At 37.4% G+C, this 18,909-nt stretch overlaps 1 protein-coding gene across 1 annotated transcript in view; it reads left to right on the top strand.

Annotated features, from left to right (window-relative positions):
- The window catches only part of LOC109848315 (CCR4-NOT transcription complex subunit 1), a 40,366-nt gene continuing 36,917 nt past the window's right edge, over positions 15,461-18,909 (top strand). The window contains exons 1-8 of the mRNA XM_020417758.1: positions 15,461-15,730; positions 16,071-16,371; positions 16,472-16,700; positions 16,816-17,155; positions 17,261-17,374; positions 17,460-17,588; positions 17,661-17,843; positions 17,948-18,139. Coding sequence (XP_020273347.1) covers positions 15,632-15,730; positions 16,071-16,371; positions 16,472-16,700; positions 16,816-17,155; positions 17,261-17,374; positions 17,460-17,588; positions 17,661-17,843; positions 17,948-18,139 — 1,587 coding nt within the window. The 5' untranslated portion in view covers positions 15,461-15,631. The remainder of the gene's footprint in view (positions 15,731-16,070; positions 16,372-16,471; positions 16,701-16,815; positions 17,156-17,260; positions 17,375-17,459; positions 17,589-17,660; positions 17,844-17,947; positions 18,140-18,909) is intronic.

The raw sequence follows: 18,909 nt of genomic DNA, 5'->3' as shown, positions 1-18,909 counted from the left end.
AGAAAGCCTTGTAAGTGAGAATAAACTATTGTAAGAGTGTTGAGTGTTCTTCTGTAATCATAAGAGTGTTGTAAGTGTGCTTGTAAAATATTGAGGAGCTTAATAAAGATATAGTTTTGAGAATCGGCAAGCGTACTCTGTAAGTGTTTACTTTCTTTCTGTTTTTTACCGCTTTCTAATTTCTGGTATCAGAGCCATGTTTCTCTATTGCATGTCTGCTTAGATTTCATCTTGCAGTTTATCTATTAGTTATTAGCTTGTAAGAATGTAGAATATTCATATGTTCTTTTAATTCTCTGATTAAGAACTTAGTTTGAATGCTTATGGGACGTCAAAAAAGTCGCGCAGTGTAAACCCCGTTGTTGCCGGATAGGCTGTTTAGGGTAGTGTAAGTCGTTGACAGACGTGTAAGCTTTTAGCTAGGTTGTTTTTTAGAGAATAAAGAGAAAAATAAATATTCTGCCTCCTTACTAGTTAACTAATTAATAGATAAAACTGTAAGAGAAAGATATGTCAGATCTTGCTGAAACATCGGTTCGTAAAGCCAGTTATACTGGCATGAAAAAGGTTAAAAATGCTCAGTTAACTGAATTTGAAACTGACCTAGAATCACTTAATAAGTGGACTATACCTGATGTTCCTAATAGAGACATCTATAAAATTGGGTTTTTAGACTATAAGTCTTTATTTAATATTAAAACCCTAGAAAGAACTACTACAGTTGATAGTGAAGAACAGACAATTCAACTGTTAGGAATTGCAGATGTTAATCCATATCTGGACAAGTATAAATATATACATGTTGGTTTAATTCAAATTGCTTTTAAACCTCTGACCTTATCTGGTCTTAATGCATCTTTATTAGTCTGCCTTAGAGACTCAAGATGTCTAAATTGGACTCAATCTTTAATGGGTATAATGGAAACTAGTCTGTGTAATGGACCGGTATATTTCAATGTTTATCCAAATTTAAGTTTATCTTTGTCTGATCCTAATATTCTAGATGCAATAAGTCTTAATATAAAGACTCATGGGTATAATTATGTACCTGGATCCGAAACTATTGCTATAATTTATAGGATCCATTATAAAGTATTAAATACTTTAGCTCCTAAAACAAAAATGTATTCTAAACCAGGTAAAACAGTTCTGGTTGAATCTAATGCTTTATCTTCTAATGTTGCTGTGAATAGACAGATAAAATGGGATGAAATAAATTTTCCCGAAAACTGGGTTATACCCAATGCAGTGCAACAATTACCTATTGTTAATCAAGATATTGATCAGATTATACAAACAACAGATGGAGAAGTCGAAATAACGTTTAATCCATCTAGATCTATCAGAATATCTGATATGGCATTATCTGCCAGAAATTCTTTGTCTCGGTCTGGATCTTATAGAACCAGTTCCGTTCAAGGAATTAATATTTCCGATAATAATATTCCTCATCCTTTATATAAGGATAAAAATTCTCCTCCTAATACGGAGATGAGCTTTAGAATGAAATGATGAATTTTGAAAAAGGAAGTTTAGAAAGGGAAATTCTAAATAAAGAATTTTACCTAGAAAAACATCAAGATTTTAGAAAATGGTTTTTCAAAAATTTTTCAAAGAAAGACCAGTTAAACTGGGTAGATAAATATTATGCAGAACTTAAATTAAAACAGGAATTTAAGTTTTTCATTCCATGGTTTCTAAAACAGTATATCTGTAAACAAGAAACTCAAATAGGAGTTTTAGAAGATCATTTAAAACAATGGAAAACTACTACGGGTAAAATCATAAGGTCGGCATATCCTCCAATTGAGCCATTACAGCTAAAAGATGTACACCCTTCTACTATAGAGGCTGCGGCTTTTATAAAGCCTAATGATCTCAATGAAGATCACATGAGAGAATTAAGTAGAATTATTAAACAAAATAATTATACTAATATTCATCTTCAAACAATAGGAGATCAACTTATAAAAATTGAAGATGTTTTAGAAAAATTATTAGCTAAAATTAATGATGTTACACCATCATTATTAGATAAGTCTAAAAGTTTTTCTAAAAAATTAGAACAAACCACTATTAAACCTCCAGTTGAAATTTCAGGATTTAAGAGAGATAGTGAAATAACCCCTGAAATTATAGATATTCTAGCCACTAAATTAACCCATGCTAGAATTCACACGCTTAATGAAGCATCACCTTCTTTGGATATATCTGAAGAAGATAGTGAATCCGATAAATCGGATAGTTCTGGAGATATACCTCCAACAGAATTATTGGCTGTAGAGAATAACTTTACAGAAATAAATAAAATTAAAAATTATCCTAAGAAAAGACTGGAAAGGTACTATTATAAGCAACCTACTCCAGCAGATGTCTTATTTGAAGAAAATGATGCCTTTCTACAGGCAGATTATAATGGTAGACATATCTACGAATGGAATATAGATGGGTTATCCGATACCCAAGTTAATGCTACTATACATCGTATGTTAATGTATGGTACTATATGTAAACAAAATGGCAATACTGAGAGAAATATAGCCCTATTCATATCATGCGGTTTTACTGGTATCCTTAAAGGATGGTGGGATAATTATCTCTCTGCTGATGCTCGTAATGAAATCTTAGGAGCAACGAAAATTGAAAATGGAATACAGCGAGAAGATGCTGTATATACCTTAATGCTATCTATAGCTCACCATTTTACTGGTGCCTACCTTGATGAAGGTGAAAGAATAAGGACACTATTACAAAATTTTCGTTGTCCATCTTTGACCCATTATAGATGGTATAAAGATACTTATTTAAGTAGAGTTATGTCTTTAAGTGATGCTAATAGCTCACATTGGAAAGCTAAATTCATAGATGGCTTACCCACCTTATTTGCTGAAAGAGTTCGGAATAAAATTCGAGCTGAATTTGGGGGATATATTCCCTACGATAACCTATCATATGGGTATTTGTCAAACGCCTGTATTAAAGAAGGCCTAGCCTTATGCAATGACTTAAAGCTCAAAAACCAATTAAAGTCTCAAAGACTTACAAAACGTAAAGAATTAGGTGAATTTTGCGAGCAATTCGCTTATAATCAACCTTATAAGGCTGATAAAGAAGTTATTCCTAATAAAGGAAAAAAGAAAAAATTCTTTAAAAAGAAAAAGAAAAAATTCTTCAAAGAAAAGGAAAAGGAAAAGCCAGATAAGGCTAAAAGGAAAATGAAAAAAGAGAAAAATAAAATTCATTGTTATAAATGTGGTCGTATTGGGCATTACGCCAATAAATGTTATACAAAGAAAAAGATTGACGAAATACAAGACGAAGGTCTTAAAAGAATGCTATACAACATTCTAATTAACAGTGATACTGAAGATGAATCATATTCATCATCAACCTCAGAATCTGAGGAAGAAGAAAATTGTAACTGTGCAATTAATAATTGCAATGAAGAAGCTGAATATTGGAAAGCCATAGTTCAAATGAATGGACTATCAATTAATATGATTAAATCAAACAATGAATTATTATCAAAAATCTTATCAGAAGATATATCTCCTGAATTAAAAGAAGAATTATTAAAGAATTTTGTCAATAAAGACAAAAGTCCAAACATTGATAATGTATATAGATTTTCTGAAGTTCAAAAAAGAAGGCAAAATATTGCCCAAACTTCTAAAGAAATATCTTTATCATCTCTTAATAAAGAGATACAAGACTTGAAAAAAGAAGTCAAAGAATTGAAACAAGAGAATAAATATATTCTCTCGAGATTAGATGATACTGAAACTTCCAATGCTCTAGTTCAACATAGTGAACACAGTGATAATGATATTGATAATAATGCATTGTTGCAAATATTGCAACAAGTTACCTCTCAAAAATGGTATATAAATGTTACCTTAGTAGTAGCTGATCAAATGTATATATCAGATCTTATAGCTCTAGTTGATAGTGGTGCAGATCTAAACTGCATAAACGAAGGAATAATTCCTTCCAAATTCTTTGAAAAAACTACTCAAACTTTAAGCAGTGCTAATGGCAACCAATTAGAAGTAAAATATAAATTACCACAAGCACATATATGTGTGCAAGGGACTTGTATACCAACTCCCTGTATATTAGTCAAAAATTTATCCCAACATATTATTCTGGGAACTCCATTTTTACATACTATTATGCCCATTAGTCAAATTGACACTAATGGTATTCGTGCTCATTTTGAGGATAAAGAAATTATATTTGAGTTTATCACAGATCCTCAAACTAGAATGCTGAATGAAGTTAAAAATATAATTTTAAAAGAAAATCAAATTAATTTTCTTAAAGAAGAAGTAGTATTTGTTCAAGTTGAAGAACAAATAAAAAAGCATAAAGACTTAATAAGTCAAATTGAAAATAAATTTAAACTCACTGTATGCAGTGATGTTCCAAATGCATTTTGGAATAGAAAACAACATATTGTTTCTCTACCCTATATAGAGGGATTCAACGAGAAAAATATTCCCACTAAATCTCGTCCATGTCAAATGAATCAAGAATATCTTGATCTTTGTAAAAAAGAAATACAAACTCTTATAGAAAAGAAATTAATAAGGAAATCATATTCTCCTTGGAGTTGTACTGCATTCTATGTAAATAATGCAGCCGAAAGAGAACGAGGAGTTCCTAGATTAGTTATAAACTACAAACCCTTAAATAATGTCCTTAAATGGATTAGATATCCAATTCCTAATAAAAGGGATTTATTGAATCGCATTACTAATGCTAAAATCTTTTCCAAGTTTGATTTAAAATCAGGATATTGGCAAATCCAAATAGAAGAAAAGGATAGATACAAAACTGCTTTTGTTGTCCCATTTGGACATTATGAATGGAATGTTATGCCATTTGGGCTTAAAAACGCCCCTTCTGAATTTCAAAATATTATGAATGAAATTTTTATTCCTTATACGGATTTTATCTTGTCATATATAGATGACATTTTGATCTTTTCTCATAATTTTGATCAACATGTTAAGCATTTAGAAATATTTAGAAATTTAGCCAACAAAAATGGGTTAGCTATATCTGCCCCTGAGGTCCGACAGGCTCTGAGACAGCAGCAGAAGAGGGCATATCAGCCCCTGCAGGCGGATTACTCGCACCACTCGGCAAAGGCGGGGAGGCACCATTGCTATGAAGGCTTTCAGCCCTGGGAACTGTAGTGGTATCAGGCCCAACGCCCGGTCCTACAGTGACACTTCTATGTTAGGCAAAGGGAAATTTGGACAAATAAGGAGAATTGGGACAAGAAGATCGTATGCATACCTGCAACCTCCCTGTCCTCAGATGCAGCCGGAATGCCAAGAGTCATAAGAGTATCGGCCCAAGCGGCTGGTCCTATGATGACACCCTCTTATTAGTCAAAATGAAAATTTAGACAAATAAGAAGGATTGGGATAGTAAAGTCATCTGCATACCTGTAGATCCATCATCCATAGGCATCTGAGGAATGCCAGGAGTCATATGAGAATCAGTCCTAGTGGCTGGTCCTATGATCGCACTCATATATTAGTCAAAAGTCAGATGAACATAGAAAAGTACGATATCCCTATATCGTATGCATACCTGCGAGCCCGTCACTCCGAGGCAAACTGGATATGCCAGGGATCGATATCGGGCTACGCTGCAATAATTAATCATTCGTTAGTCAGATAAAAGATCAGGCAAGAGGAAAGGAATCAGATATATACCGGTGGATGAATCATTCCCAAAGAATGGTCTCTCGGTTCCTCTGGAAGTCTGCTCAGCCAGCATGTTAGCTAATAAGCCGGCATCAGGCTTTGAGAAGCTTGGCCCGTCCATCGCAACATCTGCAGGGTAACCTGAATGTTGAAAGATGAGGTAAGCTCGAAAAAGTACTTGCAGCAAAGACGGGAGGCCTTCCTTCCCCACGCTTGAGGAAAATAACATTGGATGTAGATATACCTGAACAAGGGATTGTGGGCTCAACATTATTCATCTGCTCAAGATCGATGTTTAGATCGATGCCCAAAGACCCGTCGTGAAGGGCGTCGCACATCTGTTGCATAAAGCAATCCATGTTATCAACGCCAGGAGATGCCGGACTCGGTGGGAGTTCGCCTTCTTCGAAGAACCCTGGAGCGTAAAACATGGTTACAAATCCCAAAAGGTGAACAACCTTGAAGCAAGAGCAATTAAATGTTACCTTCCCCTCCATCGGCGGTGCTTCCTAAGTCCGCTCCATAGGGACGCTGACCGTCGTGAGGCTTATGGGCGGTCTTCTTCCTCTTCGGGGCACCAACCCTCCGAGGACCAACTGGTCGGTCATGCACAGGCCTATCACACGCTTCAACATGTGTAGGAACCGGCGGCTCACGATCATCGGCTGTCCTACCTAAAGTGACAATAGCCATTTCATTCAATGAATAAGAACTATCATTTATGGAAAAGGAAAACAAAAGGGGCAGGACAAACCGGTATCGAGATCCCCTCTACCGGTATCTGCATCCACATATTCTTCCTCGGAGGTCTCGTCATCGTCACCCATAGGGAGGAGCTCTTCTTCGTCTATGAGAAGAGATTTGGCATGCCCTTTTCTCCGCTTCTGAGCAAGCTCAGCCCTCCGACCAGCCATCATAGCAGCCCGGACCGCGTACTCGGACTGTAACTCTGAGAGGCTCTTAACACTGAGGGATTCATAGGCGGAAAGGAACCACTTGCAGCTGAGGAAAGTGGTTAGCGGCTTACGCCTATATGAAGGGAGAGCAAAATGGGCTCCAGTGCAACCCACCATCGTCCACAGCCATGCTCGTACGCCATCAATCAATCCTCCCTCAACCTGCAGGCTACGACTTGGATTCCCGACATACAGTTGGTCATAGCCAAACTGGCGAGCAAAGCGGCAAGGGAGATAAGGCTCTATGTGGCATTGATTCTTCACCCGGAGGACAAGATACCCAAGGCGGATGTTCACTAGCCACCGGAAGCAACCAGCGTCCTCTTGCGGACTCGAAGCTCTCGTTGAACATCGCTGAATTTGTTCCCGAGCCATTTGCTCTGCTCCAATAATTGCATGAAAGGGACGGGGATGTCAACAACGCTGGGCGCCGACATCAAATCGGGACGGTGAAGAACGAGCCACGCCATCAAATATGCGTAAGGGAGCTCAACCTTCGGACAAACCAGCTCAGCTGATGGTTCAGAACCCATATGTGTGAAACTGCTGACCAGACCCCTGAGCCCGCAATGGATGCTAGCAACCATTGCTAGGAGCAGGGAAAGCTCTCTCCCGTAAGCTAGCTGAACGGCAGGGAAGAGCACCTCGATGGGTAGAGCGTCAGAAGGTTGGTGCGGGACGACACACTTCTTCAACCAAAGGGCAAGGTAGCCTGCTAATAGAGTCCGGGGGAGGAGCACCTCGATGGGTAGAGCATCTGAAGGCTGGTGCGGGACAACACACTTCTTCAACCAAAGGGCAAGGTAGCCTGCTAGTAGAGTCCGGGGCCCAATGGACTTCTGTGCACGGCGGAGAAAAGAGCGAAACTTGGTCCCCGCGAGAAAAGCTCCCTCAGCACTGGCAATAGTGTAAGATTGAGCCTCAGCCTTCTCCAGCAACTCATTAACCGCAGAAGGGGCCAATATGTCTAACTCATGAATGGGCTCGTCGGAGTTACCCTCCAAGTTCTGGAACAAATAGCAGGCAAACTGCTTCAAGCTGACCTGCCTCTTCCTCTTCGCTTGAGGAGAAGTCTGAACCAAGGAGGTGTGATAATGACAGGTAAGATCCCAGAGAGTGTCATACATGTCGGGAGTATCTTTCTTCATGCACTCCAGCTGCTGGTTCGAGGGGAAATACTCCTGATACGGACAATCTCCCATCGGAAGACCCGAAACATAATGCATCTCATGCAAAGCTAGCCCTAGCTCACCACCACTGGTCAGAAAAGTGTTGCTGTCAGGCATGTAGGTCTCCAGCAAAGCCAAGAAATGGCGACAGCTGACTGGGATTCCGTACATAGTAGCTCGTATGGGCACGTACAACCCACTGCTCTTCAGATCCCTCTCCCAGCGCGCTAAGACGAAATCAGTCATGCGAGCCCACCACCCTTTGGCTAGTGAGGAAGCCCAGCCATAGCATCTGAACTCTAGTTTAGTGTCTGATAGAATTTAGAGACGCACGGGCCGTTTGTATGTCGAGTTTTAACTCTGCGCAGAGTTGGGTGTCTGCTGTAGAACGCACAGGCCGCGTGCGTTTTGAGTTGAGGAGTGCAGAGGTGGACTCTGCGTTTGGAAGAAGTTGTTGATTTGTAACTTCTTCTATTACAGTATTACGAAGATGATTGTTCGTTGATCTTTGCTTTAGCTGTTATGGGGTGTGAAAGTCATCAGATTGTAACTCTCACAGTTGATTGTGAAGGCTACTGAACAGAGTTTTCATCAGTCGTCGGAAATGTCGTTGAATTATAACTATTCTCGATCTATATGAAAAGTCCTCCATTTGCAGCTTTCATTTGTTGACATGAAAGTCATCTGATTGTAGCTTTCATTATTGAAGCTTGATGGGGATCAGCTATCTATTGTGATTTTTAGACAGCCTACAGTCTTAAACTACCCGAACCGACCCATTGGGCTCCATTTGTCACGGGGTTAACAGTATGGTTAAGGGGAGTTAACCCCTCATTAACTATTCCTATGGATTAAATTAATCAAAATGTTAATAAATCATTTACAATAATTAAAGTTAATTAACCCCTTGTTTAAAGGGATTAACAAATCCATCTAAATAGGAGGATTAAGAGTTATCCCCTCTATATGTGTGTGTGTGTGTGTGTGTATATATCTCTCTCTCTCTCTCTATATATATATATATATATATATATATATATATATATATGTACGTATGTATGTGTGTGTGTGTGTGTGTGTGTGTATGTATGTATGTGTGTGTGTGTATATATATGTATGTGTGTGTGTGTACACACACACATATATATATATATCATACATATATTATATGAGAAATATGTATGTGTAAATTTTACAATTATTTTATATCATTTTAATTTCTATAATTTTTTATATTTGTAAATTACATAATTACAATTGATTAATAATATAAATTTTTATCAAAGTTATGTTTATTTTTTGCTTTGTATTCTTGAATTTTTTTTAAATAAAGAAAACCTGGGCCGACCCGGAGCCCGGCCCGCTCAGGCCCGGGCCCGGGTTTCGGTTTTGCCCGGCTCGGGCCCGGTTTTCGGGGTGGGTCGAATGGACATGCCTAACTGAACGGCCTATTGATAACACTTCAAACTTACCAAAGATAAATTATGAGTTCACCTACAAATTATTAATGTCTCTAATTGTGTATTTGGATGTAGGGTAAGACCGACAATGGAAGAGAATTTGTGAGTTCACTTCGTTTGGGAATTTTTTTTATTCATCAGAGGAGTAATGTAAGAGAAGAAGGGGGAATTCACATAAAAATAAGGTCATTCCCCCCCCCTCCCCCCGACCCCCACAAACGTGGGGTGTAAAGATTTGGAGGGTAAAGGAAGCAAATGGAGGAGAAATAATTATAAAAGAAGATTGACCGCTTATCACTATGGATTAACGACTAAAATTTAATTATAATATATTTTCTTTCCCTTCCCTTCGCTTAGTTAAAATTTCCAAACATGATAAAATAAGTTTCCCTCCATTCCCTTCACTAAACTCCCAAACAATATATTATATTTTCCCTCTCCTTCTCTATTTCCCTTTCTCTATTCTACCTTCCCTTCCCTTTTCCTAGTAAGCTTTCAAGTGCCCCGTAAAAGTTTCATAAACACATTCCGACAGCGGCAAAAGATGATCTCGTTGGTTAGGTTTTTTAACCATATGTTGGGCTTAAATTCAATAAGAAATATTAATTTGGAAAAGTTAAACAAGAGGATTAAAAGGGACAAAAATTGCAAGAGTCTAGAGAATTTGAGAAACTAATAAGCAAGTTGAAATATTTGGGGGACTAATATGAAGTTATTGAATATATGAGACTAATATCTAAAAGGCTAAATTGCACTTAAATGCCCGAAAATTTCATCATTGTTGCGCTTTAATTCCCTCAGTTGTAAAATGTTGCACTTAAATGCCCTAAAGTATCACACTGCTACATTTTAATGTCTCTAAGTTATAAAACCTTACACTTCAATGCCCTAGAGTTTCACATTGCCGTACTTTAATGCCCTCAAATGTGAAACTTTACATTTAAATGCCCTAAAGTTTAACCATTGTTTACATCCTTTAGGGGGTGTTAATTAATTGGAATATTTTTGCTAAAAGAGGAACAATTTTTAATATTGGATAATTTTTTTAGAGTGGGATATTATTTTAATAGGATAATTAGGAGTAATTTTTTAGCATGGAATATTTTAGTGGGACAATTGTTAATATAATTAAGGATAATTTTTAATAATGAAGAAGTATATAAGTTATGCATTTTGATGAAAAGACTACTATTTATATATTTTAAAATTTACTACTACTAATAATAATGATTTACTTTAGTGTTAATTAATTTCGAAGAACTATTGGATAAACTATAAGATATTATTATTATTTATATTTTTAAATTTTCTAGAATTATTTTTGTAATGCAACTTAAAAATGAAGTTTTTCCTTTATTTTGTTTCATTTTCGATCTTCTAGACATTATCCAGTTATCTCTCAAATTTAATTAATTTAATAAAATATGAAAATTATAAATTATAAATTTAAATTAATTATAAAATTCTAATATTTAGTTAAAAAATAAATATAATAAAGTAGAAATGTAAGAAGAGATGAGATCTAATCTTATGGTGTGGTTTGAAGATAATGGAGAAATGAAATATGAAAAATAAGAAAGCAAATAAGAAAGTTCTAATTTTTTTACCATCTAGTTCTAGTTGAAAATTTGGGTCAAATTGAGAGACTAGAACTCTCTTTTTTTATATAATAATAAAAAATTAACAAATGCGGGATACTTTTTTATAATTATCATAGTTCTACTTCTTATTTAGTTCTAGTTGACTAACACTATACAATTTTGTCCTAGTTCTAGTTCCAATTAACTAAGGGCCTATTTGGCAGACCTTTAAAACTAGGTTAGGTTTAGTCCTGGCCTAGTTTTGGATTGTTTTTTGTTTGGGAAAAAACTGAGTCAACTTTAGCCCCCTTTTTAGTTTATTTTTTGGCCCTTAAACTAGGCTAGAGTGGGACTAGCCCCTTGGTTTAATCTTAGTCTGGTTAAGGGAGAATACCCAGTCGGTCTGGTTTTGCATTTGGTTGTCAAACATGCCCTTACACTGTAAAAAATTGTCCCATAGATTATCTCATTTCTAGTTTTGAGCTCTACTTGACTAATCCCCTCTTAGGGGACTTAAGTGCAATGTTTAGAAACATTAGAGCATTTAAGTGCAAATGTGATGAACTTTAGATTTAAGTGCAAAGTTCACAACTGAGGGCATTAAAGTGCAACAATGTGAAACTTTAGGACATTTAAATGCAATACTTTTTATAACTACCTGTATTAAAGTGCAATAGTAGTGAAACTTTATGGCATTTAAGTGCAATTTAGCCTATCTAAAATAAGGGAAAATTATGTCTAGGCCCCAAAACAATAAAGGGGATGAGACCAGCCCCCTCATATTATTTTTTGTGTGACAAAGCCCCTATTACATAAAGCAATTATTTTCACGCCCCATTTAAAGTTCCAAGGCAGCATAAAGACAATATGTTTTGGGAATTCCAAAACTACCCTCTTCTCTCTTCTCTCTTCTCTCTTCTCAAGCTCAAAGCTCAGCCACCTTGAGAACCCAACTTCAAAACCCGAGTTTTCAGTCCATTAAAGCTCAGTCATCTTCTCGAAAATAAAGGTGGGACGCGGGAGGCGGAGCTAGGAGGCGGGGTGGGATGTGCTCAGTCAAATATTGATGCTTAAGCTCATGCTAATGACTGCATCTTTTCTTTTCTGATGCTCTTCACAGAGCTTGTAGGTTCTTCCTTTTGTTAGAAACATTACGAGGAGTTACAAGGAGTTGCGTGCGAGCATTAATGTTCATATGAATGCGATGCAAAATTTTAAGATCAAATATTTGTTTGGGTTTTTGGTTAGGGGGTTGAGGAGGTTGGGGGACGAGGAGGGGGCGAAGATCGTCGAGAGGGATTATGAGGAGTGGGATGTTCATGGGAAGTGGGGGGAGGTTGAGGAGGGGGAGGAGGAGATGGGGGTTGTAGGTGTTTGATGAAATGCCCAAGTAACTCAGTTTTTTCATTTGTTTTTTTTCCAGGAGTTGGACACGATATTACATCATGCGCCGCCACCAGAACAAAAGTATCAGCTGCGAAGATCAAGCTCAGCTTCTTTCTAAAGAATGCATGTATACTAAATTGCGTAGATTTACATGGAGATTGGAGTGGTTTTTGTAATATATTTGTTTAAGAAAACATGTCTGAACTTGTAAAAACTTATGATATGTTAGCTATTTTATGTGGTTGTATTCGAAACTGAGTAGGAGAATGACCCATAATTGTGGGCTTGAACGATTTACATATGTTTAACTTTCATCATAATATGTTAACTTTCTTCGTAACATGTTAACGTTCACCATAATATGTTAACTTTCTTCGTAACATGTTAACTTTCAGCTGAACCTACTACATAAAGCAATCTTTTCTTTTCTGATGCTCTTCACAGAGCTTGTAGGTTCTTCCTTTTGTTAGAAACATTATGAGAAGTTACAAGGAGTTGCGTGCAAGCATTAATATTCATATGAATGCAATGCAAAATTTCAAGATCAAATATTTGTTTGGGTTTTTGGTTAGGGGGTTGAGGAGGTTGGGGGACGAGGAGGGGGCGAAGATCTTCGAGAGGGATTATGAGGAGTGGGATGTTCATGGGAAGTGGGGGAGGTTGAGGAGGGGGATGAGGAGATGGGGGTTGTAGGTGTTTGATGAAATGCCCAAGTAACTCAGTTTTTTCATTTGTTTTTTTTTCCCAGGAGTTGGACACGATATTACATCCTGCGCCGCCACCAGAACAAAAGTATCAGCTGCGAAGATCAAGCTCAGCTTCTTTCTAAAGAATGCATGTATACTAAATTGCGTAGATTTACATGGAGATTGGAGTGGTTTTTATAATATATTTGTATAAGAAAACATGTCTGAACTTATAAAAACTTATGATATGTAAAAACTTAAAGATCATCTTGAGCGACTTTTAGTCTTTCAAACACATCGAATTTTAGTTTAAAAAACTTGTTATGAAGAAAGTTAACATGTAACAGTGAAAGTTAACATATTATGATGAAAGTTAACATGTTCAACTGAAAGTTAACATATTACAAGAAGAGTTAACATATAATGATGAAAGTTAAACATATGTAAATCGTTCAAGCCCACAATTATGGGTCATTCTCCTACTCAGTTTCGAATACAACCACATAAAATAGCTAACATATCATAAGTTTTTACAAGTTCAGACATGTTTTCTTATACAAATATATTACAAAAACCACTCCAATCTCCATGTAAATCTACGCAATTTAGTATACATGCATTCTTTAGAAAGAAGCAGAGCTTGATCTTCGCAGCTGATACTTTTGTTCTGGTGGCGGCGTAAGATGTAATATCGTGTCCAACTCCTGGAAAAAAAACAAATGAAAAAACTGAGTTACTTGGGCATTTCATCAAACACCTACAACCCCCATCTCCTCCTCCCCCTCCTCAACCTCCCCCCACTTCCCATGAACATCCCACTCCTCATAATCCCTCTCGACGATCTTCGCCCCCTCCTCGTCCCCCAACCTCCTCAACCCCCTAACCAAAAACCCAAACAAATATTTGATCTTAAAATTTTGCATTGCATTCATATGAACATTAATGATCGCACACAACTCCTTGTAACTTCTCGTAATATTTCTAACAAAAGGAAGAACCTACAAGCTCTGTGAAGAGCATCAGAAAAGAAAAGATGCAGCCATTAGCATGAGCTTAAGCATCAATATTTGACTGAGCACATCCCACCCCGCCTCCTAGCTCCGCCTCCCGCGTCCCACCTTTATTTTCGAGAAGATGACTGAGCTTTAATGGACTGAAAACTAGGGTTTTGAAGTTGGGTTCTCAAGGTGGCTGGGCTTTGAGCTTGAGAAGAGAGGAGAGAAGAGAGAGGAGGGTAGTTTTGGAATTCCCAAAACATATTGTCTTTATGCTGCCTTGGAACTTTAAACGGGGCCTGAAAATAATTGCTTTATGTAATAGGGGCTTTGTCACACAAAAAAAAATAGGGGGGGGGGGGGGTCATCCCCTTTATTGTTTTGGGGCCTAGACATAATTTTCCCCTAAAATAAACTGTACAAATATTATATTGTTATACTACTAATATATAGAGTCCTAGCAAAACATAATTAATCATTTGTATAATGAAGTTTACTTAGGGCTTGTTTGGATTCATAGGGGGTGAAGGGAAGTTAAGGGCTTGTTTGGATTGAGGGGAATGAGGGTGAAGGGAAGTTAGGGGAACCATTCACCTCCATTCACCTTGTTTGGGAACACTTAGGAGGTGAAGTTAATTCACCTCCATTCACCTTGGTTCACCCCCTAATAGTATAAAAATTGTTACCCCCCAAATTGGGGTGTAACCAATGGGAAGGGAATTCCCTTCCCTTCCCTTTCCTTCCCTTCACTCAGTTTCCCTTAACTTCCCTTCACCCCCTACGAATCCAAACAGGCCCTAAGGGAAACTGAGTGAAGGAAAGGGAAGGGAAAGGAAGGGAAGGGAAGAGAATTCCCTTCCCCTTGGTTACACCCCAATTTGGGGGTAACAATTTTTATACTATTAGGGCTTGTTTGGATTGAGGGGAATGGGGGTGAAGGAAAGTTAGGGGAACCATTCACCTCCATTCACCTTGTTTGGGAACACTTAGGAGGTGAAGTTAATTCACCTTCATTCACCTTGGTTCACCCCCTAATAGTATAAAAATTGTTACCCCCCAAATTGGGGTGTAACCAAGGGGAAGAGAATTCCCTTCCCTTCCCTTCCTTTCCCTTCCCTTCCCTTCACTCAGTTTCCCTTAACTTCCCTTCACCCCCTACGAATCCAAACATGCCCAAGGGGAACTATGGTGAATTAACTTCACCTCCTAAGTGTTCTCAAACAAGGTGAATGGAGGTGAATGGTTCCCCTAACTTCCCTTCACCCTCATTCCCCTCAATCCAAACAAGTCCTTAGAGAAGGGAAGGAAGGGAAAGGACATTCCCCTTCATTACCCCCAATTTGATGTATAACATTTTGACACAAATACCTCATCATTCCGCTCATTTACTTTACTAAATGCAACTTCTAAAATTACATTTCACTTTCCCTTTCCCTCTCCCCTCCGTCCAAACAAGCCACAAGAATATAATAATAATAATAATATAAAATCAGAACAGAACACCTCACTTTATGACGGGGGCTCTCTGATTGATCTCTACTTCTTGCGAACGCGAACGTCGAAGCCTCTTCAAGCCCGCATCGATAACCAATTTTCTCTAAACCCTAATTCCCCTTTTCCTTTTCATTCTCTCTCAAAAAAATCGAAACCCTAGCTCTTTCTCTCCCCCCGTCATCGCCATGATCCCCTTATCTTCAACTCTCCCGAGCCAGATCCGCTTCCTGCTGCACAGCGCCAGCGATTCTAACTCCGATTCGATCTTTCGCGAGTTGTGCCAGGTTCTCATTCCTTCAGTTTTCTGTTTTTATGATTTTGTTGGTTATTTTTCTGTGCTAAGTTCTATTATCTTCGTGTCTATTTTGTGAATTTAGGGCATACCTCTAAAAGCATGAATTACGACTTGATTTAATTTTAGTTTCTATATTGTTAATTTAGGTTGTACCTCCAAAATCATGAATTACGACTTGATTTCATTTTTTTTCATGTAGATTGAATTTTTTTGATGTACCTTGTAGCCTTTGAAATTTATTCAACATTGTATCAAGTTAATATTTTGATTCTTACTTGTTTATTTTTCTTAGCAGTCTCAAAATTTTTTATTTTTTTATTTTTTTGCAGTTTGTTGATTATGGAATTGAAGGAAGTATTTTGTTGCTCGGAACTTGTTTGGATCAATTAAATTTAAAGGAGCAAGATGTTACGGGTTCACAGATGAAGCATGAGATTGTGTCCTCCGTTTTTAAGTATTTACTAGACAAGCCAAACTTTTGTACTGTACTTTGCTTAGCTTTACGAGGTTCATTGATGAATGGAGAGTTTCTGGAAGAACTTTCGAAGACACTAAACCTGTCAATAGAGCAGAAAATTGCTGTTGGGCTCGCTTTGTCAGAATCTGAAGACCTGGACTTCAGAACTAAAGGTAACCTTAAAGCTGTAGTATGCAGCTTGGGCATTAAATTTAACGTATGTTGTTCATGTACTATTGTTTAAGTTTGCTTAATCATTATTGTTTTTATCAGGGCACAATTTCTGCATTTCTCAGATCGAGGACTTGACTGTGAGTTCAAACTTGATTGTATCAAATGAACATATTCAAGATATTGTTCTGTTCCTCTGTCGGAGTGAGGGTCTTTCGAAGCACGTGGATTCTTTTACCAAAATCTTATCCTTAGTACCGCGTAATGGCAGCTCTTTGTTTGCACAAGCTCCAGTGCTTGCAGATGATATATCCTCTATCAATTCGTCGAGGTACACCTCTATTAGTTAAGAAGGGCTTACTATAATGCTTCTTCTCTTGGTTATTTTGATATGTATTGCCTATATTGTGTGAGAAAATGATTATAACTTCATATATTTATTGTAGGCAACTCGAACTATTCTATGAGGGAGCGAATAGTGATTTCGAGGCTGTTCTAGCAGAGATAGAGGAGGAGATGAGTATGGCTGACATCTTGAAAGAATTAGGCTATGGCTGTACAGTTAATGCTTCACACTGTAAAGAAATACTCTCTCTTTTCCTGCCTCTCAACGAAGTTACACTTTCTAAGTTACTTGGCACGATTGCTCGCTCTCATGTTGGTCTCAATGATGCTCAAAATATTCATTCATCATTCTACTCAGCATTTGGTGGCAGTGCAACTGTTGATCCATCATCATTAAACACTTGGAATGTTGATGTCCTTGTAGATTCGATTAAGCAGCTGGTGAGGGATCCCGTCTGTTATATTTCCCCTCCACTATTTAATGTTCAAGCATGCTAGGGCTTGTGAAGATTAGTAGCTCATTTTTAATTGATGTTTTACATGCAGGCTCCTAAAACAGATTGGACTTGTGTTATGGAAAATCTTGATCATGAAGGTTTCAACATTCCCGACGAAACATCATTTTCTCTTCTGATGTCTATATACAATAAAGCTTGTGAGGTATCTTTAAATTCCTCAATTTACTCTGAATAGTATATAAGTATTAGCATGTTCCTCTTTGACTTGACCAACACCAACTATCCAGGCCCCTTTTCCCCTCCATGCTATTTGTGGTTCAGTCTGGCAGAATGCAGAGGGGCAATTATCTTTTCTGAGACATGCTGTGTCTGCACCACCTGATGTATTTACATTTGCACATTGTTCAAGACACCTGGTAATTTTTGTTTAAGTGCCATATAATTTACTTTTTCTGCTACATCTGGCTAATGTTTGACTGTTTTCTCAGACATACACAGATTCAGCTAATCTTTCTAATGGAGTTGGTAATCAGGCATGGTCCTGCCTAGACCTTTTGGATGTATTATGCCAATTAGCTGAGAGTGGTCATGCAAGCTCTGTCCGGTTAATTATTGAGCACCCTCTTAATCAATTTCCCGATGTTTTACTTCTTGGAGTTGCTCAGATTAATGTATGTGATCCTTTTTTCCTTGGGTTTCAGTTTTGTTTCTCCATTTTACCTTTGCACTCCAGTTGATGCTGATAAAAAAAACTTGATTCATTTGTTTTTGCCAGTCTGCCTACAATCTCCTCCAGTACGAAGTATCTTCCGCTGTTTTCCCTATTTTTTTAAATGATCCTATGAAGAACAGCATTCTCCATCATTTATGGAAAGTTAATCCTAGCTTGCTCTTGCGAGGATTTTCAGATGCTCGAACAGATCCTAACAGCATTTTTAGAATTCTTGACATTTGTCAGGAACTGAAGGTATATCTTTTGGAGAGTTCATATCAGTGACCCATTTATGGTGCCATACATATTTTTCCTCATTAGCATATTCCTATGAAGACTTACGTCCTAACTTTCTATTCATTTGGTCCAAACTTTTTGAGTAGTTACTGCACAAAGCTTATTTTCTATAGCCCTGTGACTCTTTTGCTCATACCACTGTTGAAGAAGTCTTATGGCTTAAATTTGTTAGTAGTTCATATGTTGTCATGGCTGTCTTGTCAGTGCATATGCCATACCTTGTTATCACTCATCTGTTGTCATGGCTTTAGATTCGATGAATCAATTTCTATTTATTCTTGAAGATACATGATCCTTGACAAATATGCTATTCTCCTGATTTCTCTTATTTCTCTATACTGTTTGCTTCATTCTTTTTAAGTTCTCTTCATCAGTTAAACTATTCTATATTATATTTCATTATCTTACTTCCTGTGCTATCATGACATGTATGCAATTCTCACGCTTTGTAGCACGGAGTTCCCATTCTACCCACAGTATGTTGTCATTCACCAAAGATTTTATGGTGCAAGTATGCAGGCATACACACGCATAATCTGGATGAACGCGATGGTTACTGCTGTTTGTACATGTTGTGCATTCTTGCTTATATGCACAAACATTTACATAAACATAACTCAACCATCATGCCTTGCACTTCTATTTGAGTCCATAACTGTAAGGGACTATTTAACGGTCATAGATTCATATATGCCTCTCATTTGTGGATTATGTTCAGCATTGTCCTG

Source organism: Asparagus officinalis, chromosome 7 (assembly GCF_001876935.1).
Source record: "Asparagus officinalis chromosome 7, Aspof.V1, whole genome shotgun sequence".
In the NCBI taxonomy this organism is placed as follows: domain Eukaryota; kingdom Viridiplantae; phylum Streptophyta; class Magnoliopsida; order Asparagales; family Asparagaceae; genus Asparagus; species Asparagus officinalis.
Note: the sequence above shows the minus strand (reverse complement) of the source record. Positions and strands in the feature narration are given on the sequence as shown.